The sequence below is a fragment of the Aotus nancymaae genome, unplaced genomic scaffold (genome assembly GCF_030222135.1).
Source record: "Aotus nancymaae isolate 86718 unplaced genomic scaffold, 86718_ANA_hifiasm-v0.15.2.pri h1tg000015l_0, whole genome shotgun sequence".
Lineage (NCBI taxonomy): Eukaryota > Metazoa > Chordata > Mammalia > Primates > Aotidae > Aotus > Aotus nancymaae.
This window is the reverse complement of record NW_026988426.1, coordinates 3825202-3852333: the sequence shown is the minus strand read 5'-3', so window position 1 is coordinate 3852333 and position 27132 is coordinate 3825202. Positions and strand designations below refer to the sequence as shown.

Sequence of the window (27132 nt, the reverse complement as noted above, 5' to 3'; positions counted from 1 at the left end):
ACATATCTTGGTGGTCAGATGTGGTGGCTCATGCCTGTAATCCCAGCACTTTGGGAGGCCGAGGTGGGCAGATCGCCTGAGGCCAGGAGTTTGAGACTAGCCTGACTAACATAGTGAAACCCTGTCTCTACTAAAATTGCAAAAATTAGCCAGGGGTGGGGGTGCATGCCTGTAATCCCAGCTACTCGGGAGGCTGAGGCAGGAGAATCATTTGAACCTGGGAGGCAGAGGTTGCAGTGAGCCAAGATCATGCCATTGGACTCCAGCCTGGGCGACAAGAGAGAGACGCCATCTCATGATGTAAAACCACACAAAAAGAGCAGACTAATAAGTTGGTTGCAGCAAACAGATTCTGCAGAAAAATAATGACAGTTAAGGCTGGGCATGGTGACTCATGCCTATAATCCCAGCACCTTGGGAGGCCAAGGCGGGCAGATCACTAGGTCAGGAGTTCAAGACAAGCCTGGCCAACATAGTGAAATCCCATCTCTACTAAAAATACAAAAATTAGGTGGGGATGGTGGCACATGCCTATAGTCCCAGCCACTTGAGAGGCTGAGGCAGGAGAATCACTTGAACCTGAGTGGCAGAGGTTGTGGTGAGCCAAGATCATGCCATTGCACTCTAGCCAGGATAACAGAGCAAGACTCTGTGTCAAAAAACAAAAACAAACAAACAAACAAAAAAACCTGACAATCTGTAGAAATAGATGAAGAGGGCATGCAAAGGCTACTTATTCAGAGTGTGCCATAGCAAGGGAGTCAGTCACCTTCATGTGCATTTTGACAAAGACTCCCAAGTGCCCACAGAGTTTGGTCCAATCAGGAAGACAGGAATCCCTAATGTCATTGGTTATTCCAAGCTGGCAGCCAGTTTGAAGAAAAACATAGGAGTGGGCACGGTGGCTCATGCCTGTAATCCCAGCACTTTGGGAAGCTGAGGCGAGCAGATCATGAGGTCAGGAGTTCAAGGCCATCCTGGTTAACACAGTGAAACCTTGTCTCTGCTAAAATATAAAAAATTAGCTGGGCGTGGTGTGGTGCTGGCATGTAATCCCAGCTACTCTGGAAGCTGAGGCAGGAGAATCACTTGAACCCAGGAGGCAGAGGTTGCAGTGAGCCAAGATCGTGCCATTGCACTCCAGCCTGGGTGACAGGGCAAGACTCTGTCTCAAAAAAAAAAAAAAAAAATGAAGTCAGCAAGAGACATTAAGTTTCAGAGGGCACAGCTGAAACTGCTTTTGTTTTTATTTTATTTTATTTTTGTTTTTATTTATTTATTTATTTATTGCATTTTAGGTTTTGTGGTACATGTGAAAAACATGCAAGATTGTTGCATAGGTGCATATGTGGCAGTGTGATTTGCTGCCTTCCTCCTTTTCACCTATATGTGGCATTTCTCCCCATGCTATCTCTCCTCAACTCCCCACCCCCCACTGTCCCCCCAACTCCCCACCAACAGACCCCAGTGTATAGTGCTCCCCTCCCTGTGTCCATGTGTTCCCATTGTTCAACACCTGTCTATGAGTGAGAACATGCGATGTTTGATTTTGTGTTCTTGTGTCAGTTTGCTGAGAATGATGGTTTCCAGGTTCATCCATGTCCCTACAAAGGACGCGAACTCATCGTTTTTGATGGCTGCATAATATTCCATGGTGTATATGTGCCACATTTTTCCCATCCAGTCTATCATCAATGGGCATTTGGGTTGGTTCCAGGTCTTTGCTATTGTAAACTGTGCTGCAATGAACATTCGTGTGCATGTGTCCTTATAGTAGAATGATTTATAATCCTTTGGATATATACCCAGTAACGGGATTGCTGGGTCAAATGGAATTTCTATTTCTAGGTCCTTGAGGAATCACCACACTGTCTTCCACAACGGTTGAACTAATTTACACTCCCACCAACAGTGTAAGAGTGTTCCTATTTCTCCATATCCTCTCCAGCGTCTGTTGTCTCCAGATTTTTTAATGATCGCCGTTCTAACTGGCGTGAGATGGTATCTCAATGTAGTTTTGATTTGCATTTCTCTAATGACCAGTGATGATGAGCATTTTTTCATATGCTTGTTGGCCTCATATATGTCTTCTTTTGTAAAGTATCTGTTCACATCCTTCGCCCATTTTTGAATGGGCTTGTTTTTTTCTTGTAAATCTGTTTTAGTTTGTTGTAAATTCTGGATATCAGCCCTTTGTCAGATGGGTAGGCTGCAAAAATTTTCTCCCATTCTGTTGGTTGCCGATTCACTCTATTGACTGTTTCTTTCACCGTGCAGAAGCTGTGGAGTTTGATTAGGTCCCATTTGTCTATTTTGGCTTTTGTTGCCAATGCTTTTGGTGTTTTGGTCATCAAGTCCTTGCCTATGCCTATGTCCTGAATGGTTTTGCCTAGGTTTTCTTCTAGGGTTTTTATGGTGTTAGGTCTTATGTTTAAGTCTTTAATCCATCTGGAGTTAATTTTAGTGGAAGGTGTCAGGAAGGGGTCCAGTTTCTGCTTTCTGCATATGGCTAGCCAGTTTTCCCAACACCACTTATTAAACAGGGAATCCTTTCCCCATTGCTTGTTTTTATCAGGTTTGTCAAAGATCGGATGGTTGTAGATATGTTGTATTGCCTCCGACGCCTCTGTTCTGTTCCATTGGTCTATATCTCTGTTTTGGTACCAGTACCATGCTGTTTTGATTACTGTAGCCTTGTAGTATAGTTTGATGTCTGGTAGTGTGATGCCTCCCACTTTGTTCTTTTTGCTTAGAATTGACTTGGCTATGCGGGCTCTCTTTTGGTTCCATATGAAGTTTAAGGTGGTTTTTTTCCAGTTCTGTGAAGAAGGTCATGGGTAGCTTGATGGGGATAGCATTGAATCTGTAAGTTACTTTGGGCAGTATGGCCATTTTCACGATATTGATTCTTCCTAACCATGAACATGGAATGTTTCTCCATCTGTTTGTGTCCTCTCTTATTTCGTTGAGCAGTTGTTTGTAGTTCTCCTTGAAGAGGTCCTTTACGTTCCTTGTTAGTTGTATTCCTAGGTATTCTATTCTCTTTGTAGCAATTGTGAATGGCAGTTCGTTCTTGATTTGGCTCTCTTTAAGTCTGTTATTGGTGTATAGGAATGCTTGTGATTTTTGCACATTGATTTTGTATCCTGAGACTTTGCTAAAGTTGCTTATCAGTTTCAGGAGATTTTGGGCTGAGACGATGGGGTCTTCTAGATATACAATCATGTCGTCTGCAAATAGAGACAATTTGACTTCCTCCTTTCCTAATTGAATACCCTTTATTTCTTTTTCTTGCCTGATTGCTCTGGCTAGAACTTCCAGTACTATATTGAATAGGAGTGGTGAGAGAGGGCATCCTTGTCTAGTGCCAGATTTCAAAGGGAATGCTTCCAGTTTTTGCCCATTCAGTATGATATTGGCTGTTGGTTTGTCATAAATAGCTTTTATTATTTTGAGATACATTCCGCCGATACCTAGTTTATTGGGGTTTTTAGCATAAAGGGCTGTTGAATTTTGTCGAAGGCCTTCTCTGCATCAATTGAGATAATCATGTGGTTTTTGTCTTTGGTTCTGTTTATGTGGTGAATTACATTTATAGACTTGCATATATTGAACCAGCCTTGCATCCCTGGGATGAATCCTACTTGATCATGGTGGATAAGCTTTTTGATGTGCTGTTGTAATTGGCTTGCCAGTATTTTATTGAAGATTTTTGCATCGATGTTCATCATGGATATTGGCCTGTAGTTTTCTTTTCTTGTTGAGTCTCTGCCAGGTTTTGGTATCTGGATGATGTTGGTCTCATAAAATGATTTGGGAAGGATTTCCTCTTTTTGGATTACTTGGAATAGTTTCAGAAGGAATGGTACCAGTTCCTCTTTGTATGTCTGGTAGAATTTGGCTGTGAACCCATCTGGACCTGGGCTTTTTTTGGGTGGTAGGCTTTTAATTGCTGCCTCGACTTCAGACCTTGTTATTGGTCTATTCAGGGTTTTGACTTCTTCTGGTTTAGGCTTTGGAGGAGGCAACTGTCCAGGAATTTATCCATTTCTTCCAGGTTTTCTAGTTTATGTGCGTAGAGTTGTTTGTAATAATCTCTGATGATGGTTTGAATTTCTGTGGAATCTGTGGTGATATCCCCTTTATCATTTTTTATTGCATCTATTTGGTTATTCTCTCTTTTCTTTTTTTATTAATCTGGCTAGTGGTCTGTCTATTTTGTTGATCTTTTCAAAAAACCAGCTCCTGGATTTATTGATTTTTTGAAGGGTTTTTCGTGTCTCTATCTCCTTCAATTCTGCTTTGATCTTAGTTATTTCTTGTCTTCTGCTAGGTTTTGAGTTTTTTTTTTGATCTTGCTCCTCTAGCTCTTTCAATTTTGACGATAGGGTGTCAATTTTAGATCTCTCCTTGCTTCTCATGTGGGCACTTATTGCTATATATTTTCCTCTAGACACTGCTTTAAATGTGTCCCAGAGATTCTGGTATGTGGTGTCTTCGTTCTCGTTGGTTTCGAAGAACATCTTTATTTCTGCCTTCATTTCATTGTTTATCCAGTCAACATTCAAGAGAAAGTTGTTCAGTTTCCATGAGGCTGTGCGGTTCTGGGTTGGTTTCTGAATTCTGAGTTCTCCTTGATTGCACTGTGGTCTGAGGGACTGTTTGTTATGGTTTCCGTTCTTTTGCATTTGCTGAGGAGTGATTTACTTCCAATTATGTGGTCAATTTTAGAGTAGGTGTGATGTGTTGCTGAGAAGAATGTATATTCTGTGGATTTGGGGTGGAGAGTTCTGTAAATGTCTATTAGGTTTGCTTGGTCCGGGTCTGAGTTCAAGTCCTTATTTTTTGGAGACGGAGGCTCACTTTGTCACCCAGGCTGGAATGCAATGGTGCAATCTTGGCTCACTTGCAACCTCTGCCTCCTGAGTTCAAGTGATTCTCATGTCAGCCTCCTGAGTAGTTACAATTATAGGCATCCACCATGAACTCAGATGATATCTATCTACTGTGGCTTTTTGAAATCCCTGGGGGGGTGGGTGTGGTGGGGGGCAGGTGCAGTGGCTCACGCCTGTAATCCCAGCACTTTGGGAGGCCGAGGCTGGTGAATCACTTGAGGTCAGGAGTTTGAGACCAGCCTGACCAACATGTTGAAACCCTGTGTTTACTAAAAATACAAAAATTAGCCACATGTGGTGGCATGTGCCTATAATCCCAGATACTTGGGAGGCTGAGGCAGGAGAATCATTTGAACATGGGAGACGGAGGCTGCAGTGAGCTGAGATCACATTGCACTCCAGCCTGGGCAACAAGAGTGAAACTTTGTCTCAAAAAAGAAAAAAAAGAAATTCCCTAGGGGAGTACCTGGGCTTATTTCATAAAGAGGTACTGAAGGAAGCAGAGACATTTGGAGGACTTTCCCACCCTGTGCAGGTATCTTGGCCTTGGCATCTTGAAATGTATTATTTCAGAGTCACCCCTTTGATGACCTTGGCGGTGGACCAGAGTAATTTGTTAAAGCCTTTTGACAGCCCACATCAGTGTCAGAATTTCTGTTGCACATTTGATTTCCTTATTATTGGCATTGAGAAGGCCCCCTTTTCCAGATCGCTCCATGGGCCTGGACCACAAAGATTGCGTCTTGTGAGTCTGTAGAAACAGTCAAGCCCTTGTCCTGTCTTAGGTCCAGGGCTCAGGTTCATGCAGATTTTCCCGGCCCTCTGTGCTGAAGTCCCTGTAAGAGGCTCTGGGCTGGTTTCCTGTAGGTAGAGAGCTTCACATCCTGCCCTTCACTGGCCTCTTTTCATGAAGCTCCTACCATCTATAGACCATGGCTTCCTTTTCTTCTTCGACCACATGTCTGTTATTGAAACTCTGGAAGTAAGTCAGGCGTGGTGGCTCATGCCTATAATCCCAGCACTTTGGGAGGCCAAGGTGGGTGGGTTACCTGAAGTCAGGAGTTCAAGACCATCATAGATGGTGAAATCCCACCTCTATGAAAAATACAAAAATTAGCTGGGCATGGTGACGGTTGCCTGTAATCCCAGTTACTCAGGAGACTGAGGCAGAAGAATCACTTGAACCCAGGAGGCTGAGGTTGCAGTGAGCCAAGATTGCATCACTGCACTCCAGCCTGGTGACAGAGCAAGACTCCAACTCAAAAATAAATAAACGAAGGGAGAAATACATAAATTTCTCCCTATATTTATAATATTTATATATACACATATAAGTTATATATAAATGACATTTATAAAGCAATCTATATTTAATATATTTATATATATTGAATATATATTTTATATACATTATATATACACACATATGGAAAGGAGTTTATCTGTTTCTTTGCTGTCTGACACTTCCTCACTTTTTCCCAGTTGTTTCAGTCTTTGTCTCTGATTCCTGGAGAGACTCTATGTCCTTGGAATTTCTTGGGTGATAGGCGCATCTGTTACTCACGGTGGCCCCCAAGGGTTACACCTGAGTTCATGCCAACCAGATGGCTTTTCAAGGGGTCACCCACACCCGATGACCAACCATGTGATTTGAAGGTTGTGACTTCAAGCCACATGGTGTCAGCCTGACTCCCAGAAAGGAACTGGGGGGCTGGAGATGGACTGAGCTGCTGGTCAGTGACTGAATCAACCCAGCCACTGTAATAAAAGCCCTGGACATGGAAGCCCAGGGGAGCTTCTCTGGCTGGTGACACACATCAGTGTGCTGAGAGGATGGGACGTCCTGAGGACACAGATAGGTGTCTTTGACACCTTCTCAGAGTTTGCATTTTTTGTCTCTGCTTTTGGCTGGTCTTAACTTTTGCCAGTGTTTTTCTTATATAAAACTGTAATGAAAGTATCAGGTCAGGCACAGTGGCTCACGCCTGCAATCTCAGCAGTTTGGGAAGCAAAGGTAGGCGGGTCACCTGAGGTCAGGAGTTCAAGATAGGCCTGGCCAACATGGTGAAACCCTGTCTCTACTAAAGAAAAAAAAAAAAAATTACCTGGGTATGGTGGTATGTGTCTGTAGTTCCAGCTACTCGGGAGGCTGAGGCAGGAGAATCACTTAAACCCGGGAGGCAAAGGTTGCTGTGAGCCAAGATAGTGCCACTGCACTCCAGCCTAGGAGACAGAGTAAGACTCCGTCTCAAAAAAAAAAAAGGAAGTATCATGCTCGGCTGGGCACAGTGGCTATGCCTGTAATCCCATCACTTTGGGAGGCTGGGGCACGCATATCACCTGAAGTCAGGAGTTCGAGACCAGCCTGGCCAACATGATGAAACCCTGTCTCTACTAAAAATACAAAAAATAGCCACGTGTGGTGGCACACACTGTAATTCCAGCTACTAGGGAGGTTAAGGCAGAAAAATCACTTTGACCTGGGAGCTGGAGGTTGCACTGAGCTGAGATTGTGCCACTGCACTCCAACCTGGGAGACAGAGTGACACTCTGTCTCAAAAAGGAAAACAAAAAACCAAACAAACTCTAGCTTGGGATCAGCCCTCTCTTCTATTTTTTCCTTTTAAAAAAACTTTTTAAAAAATAGATGTAGATGCCATGTTGCCCAGGCTGGTCTCAAACACCTGGCCTCAAATGATCCTCCCACCATGACCTCCAAAAGTGCTGGGATTATAAGTGTGAGCACTGCACCCAGCCTTATGTTTTTTTCTACATAAAAAATAATACAGGATTATCCTCCAGAGCTAATAAATATTTTCAAGTAACCACAACCCCATTAATGAAAAATGTCACTTGACAGCAAATTATCAATTCAGAGCAATCTGATCGCACTCGCTGTGAAGACGAGAAAACGTCATGTTTATTACGTTTCCCGAGATGCACTGCACTGTTCCCTTGAAAACACACGGCTCATGACCTCCTTCAAAACACACATCCTCTTCAAAGTAACTTACAAACAAGTCAATAGAAGGTAAAAATTACATCTGAATTCTCACATTTCAAAAACATACACTTAATGTCAAATAAAAATTTATTTTTACCTGAATTTAGGGGAACTATCACATAGCGATAAATGTAGTAGATCTACTAAGTAGTATAGGTGAAAAGAGTGCTTGTTCAGCACCGCATGCATTAATAGATACAAAGATTTAAAGATAAAAGATTTACAATAAAAAGAATCCTCTCATAAAAAGGAAAGCAAAATTATATTTATGTATATATAACAGCTATAACACCTATCACACAACTTTATAGGAACAGCATCTATTAAAAAATACTTGTATTTCCAAACTATTTAAAATAAATGTAGTAGTAATTCTGTGCCCATCTTTTTCAAAATAAACCACTAAATGTATAGTACACATTAGACACATTAGCATATATCTAAGACATGTTAAAAATCACAACTAAATTCTCAGAATTCAGTAACAAACACTAAACAGCGAATACAAATTTGTATCACAAGAATTTAGGGGAACTACCACATAGCTATTAATACAATAGATTATCATGTAAGTATCATAGATACAGAGGCTCGCTTCAGGAGCACATATCCTAATAAAACAATAGAAGATTTAGGATAAAAAGAATTCTTAAAAATGAAAAGAAAATTATGTATATAAAACAGCTATAACTCTCTTCAAAACTCCAAAGGAACAGCATGTTTTCAAAAGTACAACAATTTCCAAACTATTTGAAATAAACATATTATTTGATGGCCAACATTTTGCAAACAAACCACAAAAATGCATAGTATGCATGAAGCTATCTGTTACAATCCTATGGCACTCATGTTTTACAAATAATTCCGTGCCAATCTGAGCACCTGTACTGTGCCTTCAAATTCTCCTGGACTGTGGCAGCCAAGTCCACAGGAAGCAGAACCTCCAGATTCCACACCAGGGAGGCTGGAACTCAGCAATATAAAAAGGGAGATGGTGCCGCAGGAAGGGGTGGAATCAGAAACACCGCTGGTTTCTCACTGTCCTCCATGGACTCGTAGAAGTACCGTCTTCCCGCCCCCCACTCCTAGGAGGACAGCGTGATCACTCTATTCAGCTCCTTCTAGAACAGTCCAGGTTCTTCTAGATAATCTGCACAAATGGCTCCTCTCCTCCTTCCTGGTGTCTGTCTGCCATTAGCATTGGAATAAACTTCATGCTGAATATCTGCATCTCCCCTGGGCCCGGTGTTCTGGAAGTGAGAGAGAGGATGTCAGGCTTCAGGGAGGCAGTTCTCTAGGAAGGTCATTCATGTCCCATGTCAATTCTAACTGGAGTTCAGAGCAATTGATCAATCCAGTTTCATCTCCTGCCCTTCATTCTCTAGCCTGCTTCTGAACTGTGGTGTTCAATTGTGATACACACACTTTGGTGACCCGGACTCCAAAACTTACTTAATATACCCAAGGCCATCTCCAGTGATCTGCTTCCTTGCCAGGACTTTGTGTGGGTCTGCCCAGGGAGTAGAGCACCCTCAGACAATGTGGCTTTACACTTCATCACATGTGAGGCCTTTCGTGTCACTTAAGATCTAAACTGGTATCCACACTAGATACGTTTCTAATGTGACAACATCATGAACCACGAGTCCCGGAGCCTAATCGATAATCCTACTTCCTAATGTTTAAGTCTCATGCTGAGTCCTCAACGTGGTTAGATGCACAAGATGTAAACCAAATCTTCACTGAATCCTTGACCCAAATAGGTAATCCAAGTGTGTCAATCCTAATGAACCTCCCCGACCTCAGTATTTCTGACGAATTTTGAGACAGGGTCTCACTGTGTTGACCAGGCTGGAGTACAGTGGCAGGACCAGGACTCCCTACAGCCCCAGTGTCCCAGGCTCCAGTGATCCTCCCTCCTCAGCCTCCCGAGTAGTTGGGAATAGAGAGGCCTCCTACATTGCCCAGCTAATTTGTGAATTTTTGTGGAGAGTGGATCTGGCCAAGTTGCTCAGGCTTGAAGCCAGATCAAGGAATTGGGGTCCTTGGATTTCCTAAATAGACACAATATTCTGCCTTGACTCCTGAGGACGCAGACATACCTTCCCTCAGGCCGATGACCTCAGGCTTCCACGGTCCCTGGAGCTCTAGGAAAAGAGGGCATGATTTCGTGCCCACACCCAGTGCTCTGGGTCATAAGCCTGGATCTGCAAAAACAAACACCCCTTGAGAAGACAGGGACTCCCCAGGATACCCCCCCATCCCCTCATCCAGCCTCCAGTCACCTGAATCCTCCCCACCTCCTCCACCTCCCCCCACCCCACCCACCTCCTCCAGCTCCTCCAGGGAAACCCAAGCCCTGCAGCGCATGGAACAGAACTGGAACTGAAGCTTCTGGAACAAGGGTCGCTGGGAGCGTTTCTCCCCATACAGGAAGTAGAAGATGGCTTGTTTGGGGCCCTGGTTGTCCTCCTCCATGTCATTGGCCACGTAGCTGGGGGCAGAAATCAGGCTGCTGCTCAGGGGCACCACCAGGAGAGACCTCCGACTGAGGTCAGCTTCCCAGAGAGGAGGGTGAGGGACCGTCCTCAGCTCAGGACTGGCACCCACCCTGCAGAGAGCCATGCCTTCCTCAGGAGGGCCCTGCTGGACAGAAGCCAGCTGAAGGGCACCCCTCACACCTTCAGGATGGAGACAAAAAGCCAACTGGTGGCTGAGAGTGGTGGTTTAGGCCTGGAATCCCAGCACTCTGGAAGGCTGAAGTGGGTGAGTGACTTGAGGCCAGGAGTTTGAGACCAACCTGTTCAACATGGTGAAACCCCATCTCTACTAAAAATATGAAAATCCCCTGGTGTGGTGGCACACACCTTAGTCCTAGCTATTCCAGAGGCCGAGGCACAAGAATTACATGAACTGAGGAGGCTGAGGTTGTAGTGAGCCGAGATAGGTCCACTGCATTCTAGCCTGGGAGACAGAGCGAGACTCTGTCTCAAAATAAATAGGATGGGTGTGGTGGCTCATGCCTGTAATCCCAGCAATTTGGGAGGCCGAGGTGGGTGGATCACCAGGTCAGGCGATTGAAACCATCCTGGTTAACACAGCAAAACACCATCTCTACTAAAAACACAAAACATTAGCTGGGCCTGGTGGCATGGGCCTATAGCCCCAGCTACTCAGAAAACTGAGGCAGGAGAATCACTTGAACCCCGGAGGTAGGGGTTTCAGTGAGCCGAGTTGGGGCCATTGCACTCCAGCCTGGTTGACAGAGCGAGGCTCCATCTAAAAAAAAAAAATTAAAAATATAAATAAAATTTAATAAATATGTAAGCAATTGTCCAGGTGTGATGGCACAGCCCTATAGTCTAAGCTAATCAGGAGGCTGAGGTGGGAGGATGACTTGAGCCCAAGAGATGGAGGCTGTAGTGAGCTGTGATCTCACCACTGCACTCCAGCTTGGGGGACAGAGTTAGTCTTTGTCACAAAAAAATTAAAGAAATAGAATACATTGATATTTTTCCAAGATCCTGCCTTCTGTAGGCATCTAGCCTAATAGGACTGGGAGAAATCAGGGCAAATAACCTCATCCCAATGTCACATTATAATAGGATGTCACTGGCATGCTATGGGCATGCAGAGGTGGGAAGATGAGGGAAGACATCACAGAGGCTGTGGGGTGAACTGGCGTCAAGGAATGGGTGCTTCCCTTCAGAACCACATGTGTGCAGGACCCCAGACAGAAAACACAGATGCAAAGTCAAGTGGTGGGCATTTGGAAGGAACGGTGAAACCAAGCCAGGAAACACCAGGATGGCGAGCTGGTTTGGCTGCAGAGAGATTGTAGAGAGGGTGGAATTGGCACTGTGGACCTGGCCTTGATTTCAAAAGACATCAGCTAAGGAAGCTGTTCAGGTGGGCAGTGAGGGGTCAGACTTGTGCTTTGGAGAGATGTTCAGGCAGCACTAGGAAGCCCCCTGGCTTGGGGAGAGGCTCCAGAAGGCCCCAGCAGGGAGCATTTGGCAGTGGATTCTAGTGAAGCGAGGGGGCCTGAACTGTGGCCTCTGTCATGGGAACCCAGAGGAGGATGATGAACCATTGCATTTGGGGTTGATGTGGGAAGGAGAGAGACAGAAGAACCAGAAGTGACTGTTGCTGGGGGAGGCATCGTGTCTGCTCCTTTTCCTCTCCCCTTAGGAGGGGTAGATGGTTCCTTTGGTTTTATTCTTTTATTTTTAAACTGGCGTTTGAGTTTGGTTTTGTTTTGAGAAAACATCTTGCTTTTTCACTGAGGCTGGAGTTCAGTGGCTTAATTAATCATAGCATACTGCAACCTCAGCCTCCTAGGTAGCTGGGATTACAGGTTCACACCACCAGGCCCAGTTAATGTTTTTGTTTTTGTTTTTTGAGACATAGTCTTGCTCTGTCACCCAGGCTGGAGTGCAATGGCATAATCTTGGCTCATTGCAACCTTTCCCTCCCAGGTTCAAGCGATTCTCCTGCCTCAGCCTCCTGAGTAGCTGGGATTACAGGCACATGCCACCACACTTGGCAAATTTTTGTATTTTTAGTATAAGCGAGGTTTCACCATGTTGGCCAGGCTGGTCTCAAACTCCTGACTTCAGGTGATCTGCCTGCCTTGGCCTCCCAAAGTGCTGGAATTACAGGTGTGACTACCTCACCTGGCCTGAGTTTATTTTTAGAAAGAACATCTAAGAACACCATTGTATAATCCTATCTTGTTTATACACAGAGTAAAGAGGACAAATAGGTGAAAGAATAAATGAGAGGTTGGAATCTGACTTGCCCTGCTGTCCCAGGGTGTTGGATATTGACCATAGGAGGAAGCAAAGCACTCACAGAGCCAGGAAGAAATGAATGCATTGGTACTGCCAGGAGAGGAGGCCGGCATGGCCAAAATACACTATGACCATGGCCAGCAGGTACTGATGGAGAGAAAGGAACACAGAGAGGGAGAGGTCACATCTTGGAAGAGGCAGATCGTGCAGATGGGGGAATGGGGGCAGGAGAGGGGTTGCCCATCAGAGAAGGGACCTCAGCATTGGGGTGACTGTGCACATTGGGAAATAGTGAGGTGGAGGGGTATTAGAAGGTCGGATGCAAATCTGAGAAGCTGGAGAAAGGGATGTCAGTGATGCTCCCAGGATGCTGAGCTCCGATGGGACCTTTGCTGGGAGTGTGTCTAGGTTGGCTGGCATCAAGAGGGTCTTGTGTGTGCCAGGCAGAGAACTGTCCCAAAGAGCTGAGAGCAGAGGGGCTGGGAGCATCAGGGCTGTGGCCCAGGGCTCAGATCCCTAAGGACCCCTAGGAGAGGCAGGGGCCACTCACTCACTCTGCAAGAAACCAGCAGAGTCCCGAGGGAGATGCTGACAAGTCATAAAAAGACCAAGAATAGCTGGGAGTGGCGGCTCAAGCCTGTGACCCCAGTACTGCGAGAGGCGGAGACAGGAGGATCACGTGGGCCCAAATTTGAGAACAACCTGGGTAACATAGCGAGACCCTCTTTGTCAAAAAATTACAAAAATTAGTCAAGCACGGTGGGGTGTGCCTGTAGTTCTAGCTACTCAGGAGGCTGAGGCAGGAGAATTGCTTAAACCCAGGAATTAGAGGCCACTGTACTTTATCCTAGGGAGCAGAGCTAGACTCTGTCTCAAAAAAAAGAAAAAACAGAAAACACAGACAAAAAACCTGGGTTGGTGCCACTCAAGACCGTGGGAGCTGACTGGGCACAGTGGCTCATTCTGTAGTAACAGCACTTTGGGAGGCCAAGGCCGGTGGATCACCTGTGGTCAGGTGTTCAAGACCAGCGTGGGCAACATGGCAAACCCTGCCTCTACAAAAAACACAAATATTAGCCAAGCATGGTGGTGCACTCCTGCAATCCCAGCTACTTGGGAGGCTGAGGCAGGAGAATCACTTGAACCCTGGAGGGGGAGGCTGCATTTAGCCGAGATCGGGACAGTGCCCTCCAGCCTGGGCAACAGAACAAAACTCTATCTCAGAATAAAATATGACTGTGGAGTGTCAGGTAGGAGCTGGTGGACAGGGAGGGGAGGGGAACTGTGGGTGTGGAAGCTGTGCCCTCCCCCAAGCTGTGTGTTGGAACAGGAACACAGTTTCATGGAGAATGACCTTACCTTGTCGGATGCCCTCAGCTCTTTGTCCCAGGCCAGGAATCTTTTCATGACAGAATCCTCTGTGATTAGAGAGCAGATGTTAGCGTGAGAAGTGGAACAGTTTCCATGGGAGAAACAGGGCAGCCAGGAGAACTGCGCCTCCCTGGGGAAAGTCTCAGGATGGTGGCCGCAGGTGAGGTGGATGGGAGAGGAGAGAATGACTTTCACTGGGCAAGGGAGAGAGGCTCCTGCTCTAAGACTGCCCTGAGAAGAGGCTGAAGGAAGCCCTGGGTGTGAGAATCTACCAGATGGAGAGCTGGGAAGAAGCCAGGATGCCCTCCCCGCAGACACACAGGGATCACTACAGAGTCATAAACTCATTCCCATCGTTTCCTCATAAGACAGTCACATCAGGGTGTGACCATGGCCTTGGTATCCCCCTCTAGGCATGGAGACACTTAGGTTTAGAAAAGTCAGCAAGAGACATTACGTTTCTGAGGGCACAACTGGAAATACTTTCTTTGTTTTTTGATTTTGTTTTTCTTTATATCTTTATTTGTTTATTTCATATGGCGTCTCGCTCTGTTGCTAAGGATGGAGTTCAGTGGTGTGATATTGGCTCACTGCAACCTCCCCCTCTGGGGTTCAAGCCATTCTCCTGTCTCAGCCTCCTGGATAGCTGGGATTTACAGGCATGTGCCACCACACCAGGCTGTTTTGTATTTTTAGTAGAGACGGGGTTTTGCTATGTTGGTCAGGCTAAACTCCTGACCCCCTAAAACTCCTGACCTCAATAGATCTACCTGCCTTGGCCTCCCAAAATGCTGGCATGACAGACATGAACTACTGCACCTGGACTTGGTTTTCCTTCTTTGACAGGGTTTTGCTCTGTCACCCAGGCTGGAGTGCAATGGTGCAGTCATAGCTTATGGCAGCCTCAAAGCCCTGAGTTCAAGTGGTCCTCTTACCTCAGCCTTTCAACCTCCTGGGATCTCAGGCATGAGCCCTGCACCTGGCCTGAAACCAAGCTTTCTTAGCCCAATTGCAGACCTTGATCAAGTCTAGCTGAATCGTCTATGGCCTCCTAAGTCCCACATGAGTGATCACTTCTGAGTCCTCCCACATGGAGCGCTCACCCACTGGGGAAGCATGTATTTCCCATGGGAAAAGTATGGTTATGGGAAGTTTCCTCTTTTTTAAAAGAACAGGATTGGAGGTGCTCTCTGGGGTGTCCTCCTACCAAGCAGCCTGTTGAAGGCCTGGTGGTGCTCAGGGAGCACAGGTGACAGTCGCCGTTGCTTCAGTTTCATCTTGAGCCCCTGAAGCGTCTCCAGCACCCAGGTCTCCTCAGGCTCAGGTTTGCGCTCCTTCTCTGGCTCCTCCTTGGGCTCCTTCTCAGATTTGTCCGATCACTCCCTCTTCCTTTTATGGCAAAGGAACCAAGGCGAACTGGGACCTTCCCAAGGAGATGAGTAAAGAAAGCAGGCCACCGTGTAATGCTTCTGCAATTGATCACCTTAGACCCCGATCCAAAACCCCAAAGCACTCTCCATCCTCCCCAGCCCCGCAGACTTTTGGCTTTTCCCTTTCTGAACCCCATGTGCCTCTCCTCCCCCTCCCCGTTCTTCCATCTGTCTGTCCTTAGGATGCTTCCTCATTTCCTTCTCTGATCCCTGGCTCTCTGAGCCCCTCTTTTTTTTTTTCTTTTTTTTTGAGACTGTCTTGCTCTGCCACCCAGGCTGGATTGCCAATTATTGTAGTGCAATCTCGGCTTGCTGCAGCATCCATCTCCTGGGTTCCAGTGATTCTCCTGCCTCAGCCTCCCAAGTAGCTGGGATTACAGGTGCCCACCATAACACTCGGCTCATTTTTGTACTTTTAGTAGAGACAAGGTTTTACTATGTTGGCCAGGCTGGTCTCATACTCCTGGCCTCAAGTGATCCTCCTGCCTTGGCCTCCCAAAGTCCTGGGGTTACAGATGTGAGCCACTGCACCCGGCCCTAATCCCTCCTCTCTTCCCCCACACACTCCCTCAGATGTTCCTTCCTGACTTCTGGGTCTTTCTTTCTTTCCCTCTTTCTTCTTCTTTTTCTTTTTTTTTTTTTCAAACAGGGTCCCGCTATCTCAACCAGACTGGAATGCAGAGATGCAATCTCAGTTCACCGTAACCTCCGCTTCCCAGGCTCAAGAATTCTCCTGCCTCAGCCTTCCAAGTAGCTAGGATTACAGGCATGCACCACTGCTGCCTGGGTAATTTTTGTTATTTTAGTAGAGACAGGGTTTCACCATTTTGGTAGGCTCATCTCAAACACTTGACCTCAGGTGATCCAACTGCCATGACCTCCCAAAATTCTGGGATTACAGGCATAAGCCACCGTGCCTGGCCCCCTCTCTTCTGCTTGGTCAATCCTCTCCCATCTCTCCTTCCTCCAGTCCCCTCGCCTGATGGTCCCGCCACTTCATTGTCCACCACCTCTGGGAGGAGTACCCTAAGGTGCTAGGCTGGGGTGCTCCTCTCCTCAACCTGGGGCTGAGGTTGACAGCTGGCCATGATCTCTCCCAAACTCTGTTCCCTCCCATGAAACCTGGTCCCTGTTCTGTCCAAAGCCTTCATCCAGACTGTACTAGGACCCAGAGGAGTGCATTCTCTAGTCTCAAGGCTGGGGAGAAGTCAGGCGTGGAGAACAGCTCTGAGAAGATACTGTTGTCCACCTGAGCTCCCAAGCACCCATGGAGTTCGGTGCTTCTGATCAGGAAGGTTGGAATTGCAGATGTCTTTGGTCATTCCAACCTGGCCAACAGTTTGAAGAGAAAAATAAAGGTGAGGCACGGTGGCTCACACGTGTCATCCCAGCACTTTGGGAAGCTGAGGCGGGCAGATCATGAGGTCAGGAGTTGGAGACCATCCTGGCTAACACGGTGAAACCTAATCTCTACTAAAAATACAAAAAATTAGCCAGGTGTGGTGGTGCTGACCTGTAGTCCCAGCCATTCGAGAGGCTGAGGTGGGAGAATCGCTTCAACCTGGGAGGCAGAGGTTGCACTGAGTCGAGATTGCGGCATTGCACTCCAGCCTGGGCAATAGGGCAGGCTCCTTCTCAAATGAATGAATGAATGAATAAATGAATGAGAAAAGTCAGCAAGGGACATTAAATTTCAGACAGGACAGCTAAACTGCTTTCTTTGTTTTTTTGATTTTGTTTTTCTTTCTTTTATTGTTATTTATTTTTTGGAAACAGACTCTTACTCTGCTGCTCAGGATAGAATGCAGTGGCGTGATCTTGGCTCACTTGCAACCTCTGCCTCCTGGGTTCAAGCCATTCTCTTTTCTCAGCCTCCTGAGTAGCTGGGATCACAGGCATACACCACCATGCCCATCTAATTTTGTATTTTCAGTAGAGATGGGGTTTCACCATGGTAGTCAGGCTGGTCTCGAACTCCTGACCTCAGATAATCTACCCACCTTGGCCTCCCAAAGTGCTGGGATTACAGGCATGAGCTTCTGCACCCAGCCTTGGTTTTTGTTCTGAGACAGGGTTTTGCTCTGTCACCCAGGCTGGAGTGCAGTGGTGCAGTCATAGCTCACTGCAGCCTCAAAGTCCTGAGGTCAAGTGATGTTCTTGCCTCAGCTTCCCGATGTGCTGGGATCTCAGGCATGAGCCACCACGCCTGGCCTGAAAGCAAGCTTTCTTATCCCTATCACTGACCTTTATCAAGTCTAGTCAAGTCATCTGTGGCCTCCCAAGTGTCCCTCAGGAGTGATGCTTTGGATCCTCTGAGTCCTCCCACATGGAGAACTCACCCTCTGGGGTGCATTTCCCATTGGGAGAGTATGGTTATGGGAAGTTAACTCTTTTTTAAAAGAACAGGATTGGAGGTGCTTTCTGAGGTGTCCTCCTACCAAGCAGTGTGTTGAAGGCCTCGTAGGGCTCAGGGAGCACGGGTGACACTTGCTGTCGCTTTAGCTTCATCTTGAGCCCATGCAGGGTGTCCAGAACCCAGGTCTCCTCAGGCTCAGGGGCGCACCCCTTCTCTGTCTCCTCCTCCAGCTCCTCCTCAGATTCATCCGACCAGTCCCTCTTCTTTTGCCAACAAAGGAAATTAGGCGGGCTGGAATCTACCCAAGGAGATGAGTAAAGAAAGCAGGCCACCATGTAATGCTTCTGCAATTGATCACCTTAGACCCCAACCCAAAACCCCAATCCACTCTCCATCCTCCCCAGCCCCATAGACTGTTGGCTTCTGTGAGCCATTTTTCCATCTTTCTCCCTTGCTGAACCCCATGTGCCTCTCCTTCTCCTCCCCATTCTTCCATCTTTCTGTCCTCAGCATGCTTCATTTTCTTCTCTAGTCCCTGGATCTCTGACTCTTTTTTTGAAACAAAGTCATTCTCTGTCACCCAGGCTGGAGTGTAGTGTTGCCATCTTGGCTTGCTGCAAACTCTATCTCCCGTGTTCCAGTGATTCTCCTGCCTCAGCCCTCCAGGTATCTGGGATCACAGGTGCCCACCAGAATTCCCAGCTCATTTTTGTATTTTTTGTAGAGACAGGATTTTACCACGTTGGCCAGGCTGGTCTCAAACTCGGCCTCATGTGATCGACCCGCCTTGGCCTCCCAAAGCGCTGGGATTACAGGTGTGAGCCACTGTGCCTGGCCTGAGTCCCTCCCTTCTTTCTTCCCCCCACCCTCCTCAAGTGTTCCTTTCTGATGACTGGGTTCTTCCTTCTTCTTCTTCTTTTTTTTTTTTTTTCCTTCCACACAGGGTCTTACTGCCTCACCCAGACTGGAGTGCAGTCACAGGATCTCGGCTCACTGCAACCTCTGCCTTTGAGGCCCAAGCGCTTCTCCTGCCTCAGCCTTCTGAGTAGCTGGGATTACAGGTGTGCACCGGTATTACCAGGATCATGTTAGTATTTTTAGTAGAGATAGGGTTCCACCATGTTGGCCATGCTGGATTCAAACTCCTGACCTCAGGTGATCCACCCACATAAGCCTCCCAAAGTGCTGGGATTACAGGGGTGAGCCACTGCACCCGGCCCCCTTCCTTCTTCTTAGTCAATCCTCTCCCATCTCTTCTTCCTCCAGTCCCCTCACCTGATGGTCCTGGCACTTCATCATCCACCACCTCCAGGAGGCAGTACCCCGAGGTGCTAGGCTGGGGGCTCCTCTCCTCAACCTGGGGCTGCAGTTGACATCTAGCCATGATCACTCCCAAACTCTGTTCCCTCCCATGGAACCTAGTCCCTGTTCTGTCCAAAGCCTTCTTCCAGACTCGACTAGGACCCAGAAGAGTGCATTCTGTATTCTCAAGGCTGGGGAGCAGTTGGGAGCGGAGAACAGCTCTGAGAAGATGCTGTCGTCCACCTGAGCTCCCAAGCACCAACAGAGTTCAGTCCAATCAGGAAGACTGGAATCTCTCATGCCACTGGTTATTCCAACCTGGCAGCCAGTTTGAAGAAAAACATAGGGGGTGGGCACGGTGGCTCATGCCTATATTCCCAGCACTTTGGGAAGCCAAGGCGAGCATGAGATCAGGAGTTCAAGGCCATCCTGGCTACCACAGTGAAACCTCGTCTCTACTAAACATATAAAAAATTAGCTGCTGTGGTGTGATCCTGGCCTGTAATCCCAGCTACTCAGGAAGCTGAGGCAGGATAATCATTTACATCCAGGAGGCAGAGGTTGTAGTGAGCCAAGATCACGCCATTGCAGTCCAGCCTGGGTGATAGGACAAGACTCTGTCTCTAAAAAGCAAATAAAGTCAGCAAGAGACATTAAGTTTCAGAGGGTACAGCTGAAACTGCTTTCTGTGTGTTTTTTTTTATTTTGTTTTTATTGTATTTTTATTTTTATTTATTTTTTGGAAATGGAGTCTCACTTTGTCACCCAGGCTAGAATGCAGTGGCGCCATCTTGGCTCACTTGCAACCTCTGCCTCCCTGGTTCAAGTGATTCTCCTGCCTCAGCCTCCTGAGTAGCTGAGATTACAGGCCTGGGCCACCACACCTGTCTAATTTTTTATGTTGAGTAGAGACAGGGTTTCACCATGTTGGTCAGGCTGGTCTCCAACTCCTGACCTCAGGTGATCTACCCACCTTGGCCTCCCAAAGTGCTGGGATTACAGGCATGAGCTTCTGCACCCGGCCTTTGTTGTTCTTCTGAGACAGGGTTTTGCTCTGTCACCCAGGCTGGAATGCAGTGGCACAGTCAGCTCACTGCAGCCTCAAAGTCCTGAGTTCAAGCAATGCTCCTTCCTCAGCTTCCCCATGTGCTGGGATCTCAGGCATGAGCCACTGCGCCTGGCTGAAACCAAGCTTTCTTATCCCAATCACAGACCCTTATCAAATCTAGCTGAGTCCTCTATGGCCTCCTAAGCGTCCCTCATGAGTGATGCTTAGGATCCTCTGAGTCCTCCCACATGGAGAACTCACCCACTGGGGGGCATATTTTTCCCATGTGAATAGTATAGTTATGGGAAGCTTCTTTTTTAAAAGACCAGGATTGGAGGTGCTCTCTGGGGTGTCCTCCTACCAAGCAGCGTGTTGAAGGCCTTGTAGTGCTCAGGGAGCACGGGTGACACTCACCGTTGCTTTAACTTCATCTTGAGCCCATACAGGGTGTCCAACACCCAGGTCTCCTCGGCTCAGGGGTGCGCTCCTTCTGTCTCCTCCTTGGGTGTCTCCTCGGATTGGTCTGACCACTCCCTCTTCCTGTTCCACCAAAGGAACTTACTTGGTGTGCCGGGATCTACCCAAGGGACTGAGTAAAGAAAGCAGGCCACCGTGTAATGCTTGTGCAATTGATCACCTTAGACCCTGACCCAAAACCCCAAACCACTCTCCATCCTCCCCAGCCCCGCAGACTGTTGGCTTCTCCCTTGCTGAATCGCATGTGCCTCTCCTCCTCCTCCCCATTCTTCCATCTCTCCTCAGAATGCTTCCTCATTTCCTTCCCTGGTCCCTGGCTCTCTGCGTCCCTCATTTTTTTTTTTTTTTTTAGACAGAGTCTTGCTTTGTCACCCAAGCTGGAGTGTAGTGGTGCCATCTCAGCTCACTGCAACCTCCATCTCCTGAGTTCCAGTGATTCTCCTGCCTCAGCCTCCGAAGTAGATGGACTTACAGGTGCCCGCCATAACACCTAGATCATTTTTGTACTTTTTGTAGAGACTGGGTTTCAATATGTTGGCCAGGCTGTCTCAAACACCTGTTTTTAAGTGATCCGCCTGCCTCAGCCTCCCAGCATGCTGGGATTACAGGTGTGAGCCACTGCACCCAGCCCGAGTCCCTCCTTTCTTCCCACATACCCTCCTCAGGAGCTTCTTCCTGACTTGTGGGCCCTTCCTTTTTTTTTTGAAACAGGGTCTGAGTCTTTCACTCAGACTGGAGTGCATTGGTGCAATCTTGGCTCACTGCAACCTCAGCCTCCCAGGCTCAAGCAATTCTCATACCTCAGCCTCTCAAGTAGCCGGGATTACAGACACGCACCACTACCACCCAGCTAATGTTTGTATTTTAGTAGAGACAAGGTTTCACCATATTGGCCAGGCTTCTCTCTGACTCCTGACCTCAGGTGATCCACCCACCTCATCTTCCCATAATGTTGGTATTACAGGTGTGAGCCACCTCACCCGGCCCCCTTCCTTCTTCTTAGTCGATCCCCTCCCATCTCTTCTTCCTCCAGTCCCCTCACCTGATGGTCCCAGCACTTCATCATCTATCACCTCCAGGAGGGAGTACCCCGAGGTGCTAGGCTGGGGACTCCTCTCCTCAAGCTGGGGCTGTGGTTGACACCTGGCCATGATGTCTCCCAAACTCTGTTCCCTCCCACGGAACCTTGTGCCTGTTCTGTCCAAAGCCTTCTTCCACACTCTATTAGGACCAGTAAAAGTGCGTTATCTCTTCTCAAGGCTGGGGAGAAGTCGGGAGTGGAGAACAGCTCTGAGAAGATGCTGTTGTGTACCTAGGTTTCCGAGTGCCCACGGAGTGCAGTCCAATCAGGAAGGTTGGAATCTCTGATGTCATCGGTCATTCCAACCTGGCAAGCAGTTTGAAGAAAAACACATGTAACTGCCAGACTGGTCTCTTGTCCTGGAGATCCAGGGTCAATAGTGTCTGGATCTCCTGGGGTCAATGGTGTCTCCTGCCACTGTCCCAACCTCAGACCATTGTCTAAAAGCATCTTCACGTTTTCTGCATCCCTCTCTTCCCTGTCCCAGCTCACGCCTGTAATCCCAGCACTCTGGGAGACTGAGGCAGGCAGATCATGAGACCATCCAGGCCAAGATGATGAAACCCTGTCTCTACTAAAAATACAAAAATTAGCTGGGCATAGTGGCCTGTCCCTATAGTCACAGCTACTTGGATGGCTGTGGCAGGAGAACCACTTGAACCTGGGAGAGGGAGGTTGCAGTGATCTGAGATCCTGCCACCACTGCACTCCAGTCTGGTGACAGAGTGAGACCCTGTCTCAAAAACAAACACACAAAAATACAAGGTTGTGTTAAAGATGTAGAGGACCTTTGTGTCCTGACCAAGGATAAAGAAGTTTAGCAGCCTTCCACCAGGCAGCACCAGCCTGAAATCCCAGCACTTGGAGGCCAAGGTGGGTGGATCACCTGAGGTCAGGAATTCGAGACCACCCTGGCAACATGGTGAAACCGTGTCTCTAGTAAAAATACAAAAATTAGCTTGGTGTGGTGGTGGGAGCCTGTAATCCCAGCTACTCGGGAGGCTGAGGGAGGAGAATCACTTGAACCTGGGAAGTAGAGGTTGCAGTGGGCTGAGATTGTGCCACCATTGCACTCCAGCCTTTGGCAGCAAGAGCAAAACTCCATCTCAAAAAAAAAGAAAAAAAAGTTTGGCAACCTCCTCGGACTCCCACCAAAACCCAGATTCCCGCCAACACCCAGATGTCTGTGGTGACCAGTTGCCTCCTGACCTCAGCCCTCTTCTTGTTCCCCTTTCCCCAATATCAAAGGAAGCTTGAGATTCACGCCTTTTTTTAAGTTTATTTTTATTTTTTTCTGGCTCTGTCTCTCAGGCTAGAGTACAGTGGTGTGATCAAAGGTCACTGTAACTTCTGCCTCTCAGAGTCAAGTGATCCTCCTGCCTAAGCCTCCCGAGTAGCTGGGACCACAAGTGCAGGCCACCATGCCCAGCTAAGTTTTGTTTTGTTTTGTTTTGTTTTTGGTAGAGTCAGGGTTTCCCCATGTTGCCCAGGCTGGTCTCAGACTAGTGGGCTCACATGATCCTCCCAGTTTGGCCTCCCAAAATGCTGGGATTTCAGGCCTCCACACCTGGCCTCTGTATTCATGCCTGTTTGTTGTTGTTGTTGGTTTGTTTTGAGACGAAGTCTTGCTCTTTTACCCACGCTGGAGTACAGTGGCGCAGTGGCATGATCTCCACTCACTGCAACCTCCCCATCCCCGGTTCAAGCAATTCTCCTGCCTCAGCTTCCTAAATAGCTGGGATTACAGGCGTGTGCCACCACGCCGAGCTAATTTTTGTATTTTTAGTAGAGACATGGTTTCCCCATGTTGGCCAGGCTGCTCTCAAACCCCTAATCTTGTGATCTGCCTGCCTGAGATTCATACCTTTTAAGATGGCTATGTAGGACATCCACCTGTCATGTTCCTGCTTTGCTGGCTCTCCAAAATGAAATCACTTTTCTTTCTCTAGATTTCTTGGATGCAGTGCAGTGAGTAGAATGATCTGGACTCGGTTCGACTCTGGCCCCACAGCACCCAGCATCCCTGCAGCAATGTGCTGAGCTTCCGGGCAGGGAGGAAAGGGAGGCACCAGGGCGGGGTCCAGGAGGCACCAGGGCAGGGTCAGGTGTTTCCCACACCATCCAGGTGGCAGTGACAGGTGCTGAGTCTGGAGAGGTGAACAGCAGTCATCACCTAACCATGACCTAGAATATGACTGTCTAAGGACAGACAAGAAAATGACATGAGAGAAAGGTTACCTAACTTGCCAGACACACAGACATTCCTTGCAAATGTATCCATGCAAATCTATGCTTATCCCCAGGGAAAATGTACTACTGGATTATATGGGGTTTAATTTTTACCTGTCTTTAAGACGACATACCTTTCGGGTGTGTTTCTTCATAGTATTTTACATTGTCATTTTCTTTTAAAAATCCTTTTGGGCTTGTAAGAATGGCATAATGGATCTGTCATTCATGTATTCTTTGAGAGTGCATTTTTACAGTAAAATAGATTGTGCTCATTATCCCATCTGCTTTATTTATTCATTTAGAGGCAGAGTCTCCAAATAAATAATAATTCAGGTCTGCATCGCATCACCCAAATCCACTGCCAAATGCTCCATGCTGGGGTCTCCTGGAGCCTCTTCCCAAGCCAGGGGGCTTCCTAGTGCCACCTGAACATCTCTCCAAAGCAGCACAGGTCCGAACCCCCACTGCCCACCTGAACAGCTTCCTTAGCTGATGTCTTTTGAAATCGAGGCCAGGTCCACAGTGCCAATTCCACCCTCTCTATAATCTCTCTGCCGCCAAACCAGCTCACCATCCTGGTGTTTCCTGGCTTGGTTTCACTGCTCCTTCCAAATGCCCACCACTTGACTTTGCGTCTGTGTTTTCTGTCTGGGGTCCTGCATGCATGTGGTTCTGAAGGGAATCACCCATTCCTTGACATCAATTCACCCCACAGCTTCTGTGATGCCTTCCCTCATCTTCTCACTTCTGCACACCCATAGCATGCCAGTGACATCCTATTATAATGTGACATTGGGATTAGGACATCTGCCCTGAGTTCTCCCAGTCCCATTAGACTAGATGCTTATAGAAGGCAGGATTTTGGCAAAATATTAATATATTCTTTTATTTTGGGGGGACAGAGACTTGCCCTGTCCCCCAAGCTGGAGTGTAGTGGTGAGATCATAGCTCACTGCAGCCTCCATCTCTGAGGCTGGAGTGCAATGGTGCTATCTCACTGCAACCTCCACCTCCCAGGTTCAAGCCATTCTGCCTCCTCAGCCTCCTTAGTAGCTGATATTACAGGTGTTTGTCACTGCATCTGGCTAATTTTTTTTTTTTTTTTTTTGTATTTTTAGTAGAGACAGGACTTCACCATGTTGGCCAGGATGGTCTCGACCTCTTGACTTCAGGGGATCCACTTGCCTCTGCCTTCCAAAGTGTTGGGATTAGCCTCTGCCTTCCAAAGTGTTGGGATTACAGGCGTGAGCCACTGTGCCTGGCCTGCAACATTACATGTAGAAACATATTTATTTTACTTTTAGCAACTTCTTGGTTATTGCTATTTGGACTGCATGGATTCCCTTCCTTTGTTTTTCCCTTCCTCTTCTTTCTTTCTTCCTCCCTCCCTCCCTTCCTTCCTTCTTCCCAAAGTTTAACTTTGTCTTATTTGTCTCTCTCTGTTGCCCAGGCTGGAGTGCAGTGGCACCACCTCAGTTCACTGCACCTCTGCCTCCCATGTTCAAGCGATTCTTGTGCCTCAGCCTCCAGATCTGGGATAATAAGCATACACCACAATGCCCAGCTAATTTTTGTATTTGTAGTAGAGACCGGGTTTTCCCATGTTACCCAGGGTGGTCTCAAACTCCTGAGCTCAAGCAATCTGCCTGCCTCAGCCTCCGAAGGTGGTGAAACTACAGATGTGAGCCACAGAGTCTGGCCCTCACTGTATGGATTTTCTAAAAAGAAAAAAAAAATTAAATTTATCTTATTTGCCAAAAGGGAAATTGATCTTTTCTCCTCTCCTTTTTAAAGGGTATTTCTGGCCTGGTGCAGAGGCTCACACCTGTAATCCAAGCACTTTGGGGGGCCAAGGCGGGAGGACCACCTGAGGTTAGGAGTCGAGACCAGCGTAGCCAACATGGTGAAACCCCATCTCTACTAAAAATAGAAAAATTAGCTGGGCATGGTGGCAGGTGCCTGTAATTGCAGCTACTCAGGAGGCTGAGACAGGAGAGTTGCTTGAACCGAGAGGTGGAGGTTGCAGTGAGCCGAGATCACACCATTGCACTCCAGCCTGGGCAACCAGAGTGAAATTTCATCTCAAGAAAAGAAAGAAGAAAAAATTACCGAGAACTCTACTTCCTGAAGAGGATGAGGTACAAGCAGAAAAAGAAAATTGCATTTTAACGGAAAATGAAGCACATTTGGAAGACCATGCTTTTGAGTTCAACCTTGTTTGTTATATTTAAGGTATTTTATACCACTTGAAAAATTATAGATAATTGATGCATGTTATGTTCTGTCTGGTGGAAATTGGTTGACTAACCCCAATCCCCACCAGAGAAAATTCAGTTCTCACAGCATTTCTCTATTTACATAATCATCTCAATATTCCTGATCTGCAAATATGTCTGTTTCTGAGATTCTCTCTCTTTTTCGCTCTCTCTCTCTTTTTTTCCTTTTCAGACAGAGTCTCGCTCTATGGCCCATGTTGGAATTCAGTGGAGAGATCTTGGCTTAGTCGTTCAAGGAATTCTGCCTCAGCCTCCCAAGTAGCATGATGGCACAGAGCTTGGAACAGATCACATCAGACACGTGGGGCCCATGAGGGCTACCTTTGGCCGTGGGGGAGGTGTAAGAAGGCACATTCACCCCCAGCTCTGTGTCAACCAGAGCCACCGCACCACACCCTGCCAGCCCATGACCACCTCCCACGTGGTTGCAGCTGTGGCCGAAAGTTCACGGTGGCCTAACCGGAAGCGTGGAGTCGTGGAGGCTTCCGGGAGTTGTAGTCCGCGTGCGTGGCGGGGCGGGGCGGGAGTCCCTTACACAGAGTTTTTGAGGTGTGGGACTGCGATGTGGGCATTTCCGGACTCCGGGCTGTTCCCACAGCGACTGGCACCTCGGACACGTGTGGGTGGGGCAGAGCCCTGGCTCCAGGGCTGTGTCGACCGTGAGCGTGGCCGGGACCCACTTGCTGCAGAACCGGCGCTGCACTGGGGTCCTGGGAATGGCTCCTCCTGACGTCTCCGCGGGGTGTCGGGTGCTGCCGAGTTGGGCTGGCGGACTTCACAATTAGTGAGTCACAAGCAGCGACTGGTCCCTCATCTCACTGCCCTTCTCTGCTCCGTAGCTCTGCCTCCTTGGACCCCAGCGTCCCC

The 27132-nt window shown here is 47.6% G+C and overlaps 1 protein-coding gene across 1 annotated transcript; it reads right to left on the bottom strand.

The window, feature by feature from the left end:
* Window positions 1-10046: 10046 nt before the first annotated feature.
* LOC135275107 (speedy protein E4-like) lies at window positions 10047-21827 on the bottom strand. Its single transcript, XM_064376470.1, has 7 exons — window positions 21719-21827; window positions 20685-20788; window positions 15271-15397; window positions 14052-14110; window positions 12754-12839; window positions 10228-10393; window positions 10047-10106 (listed from the first exon to the last, which is right to left on the bottom strand). The coding sequence occupies exons 1-7, from the start codon at window positions 21825-21827 to the stop codon at window positions 10047-10049; spliced, it is 711 nt and encodes a 236-aa protein (XP_064232540.1).
* Between the last annotated feature and the right edge of the window lie 5305 nt (window positions 21828-27132).

What these genes read in the sequence shown, in the direction of transcription:
- LOC135275107 (XM_064376470.1), bottom strand. Translation starts at nt 21,827, where the DNA reads ATGGCCAGGTGTCAACCACAGCCCCAGCTTGAGGAGAGGAGTCCCCAG. An exon ending in TGAAGTGCTGGGACCATCAG is followed by an intron (nt 20,789 to 21,718) that starts GTGAGGGGACTG and finishes TTCTTTACTCAG; the next exon opens with TCCCTTGGGTAGATCCCGGC. An exon ending in GGCCTTCAACAGGCTGCTTG is followed by an intron (nt 14,111 to 15,270) that starts GTAGGAGGACAC and finishes CTCTAATCACAG; the next exon opens with AGGATTCTGTCATGAAAAGA.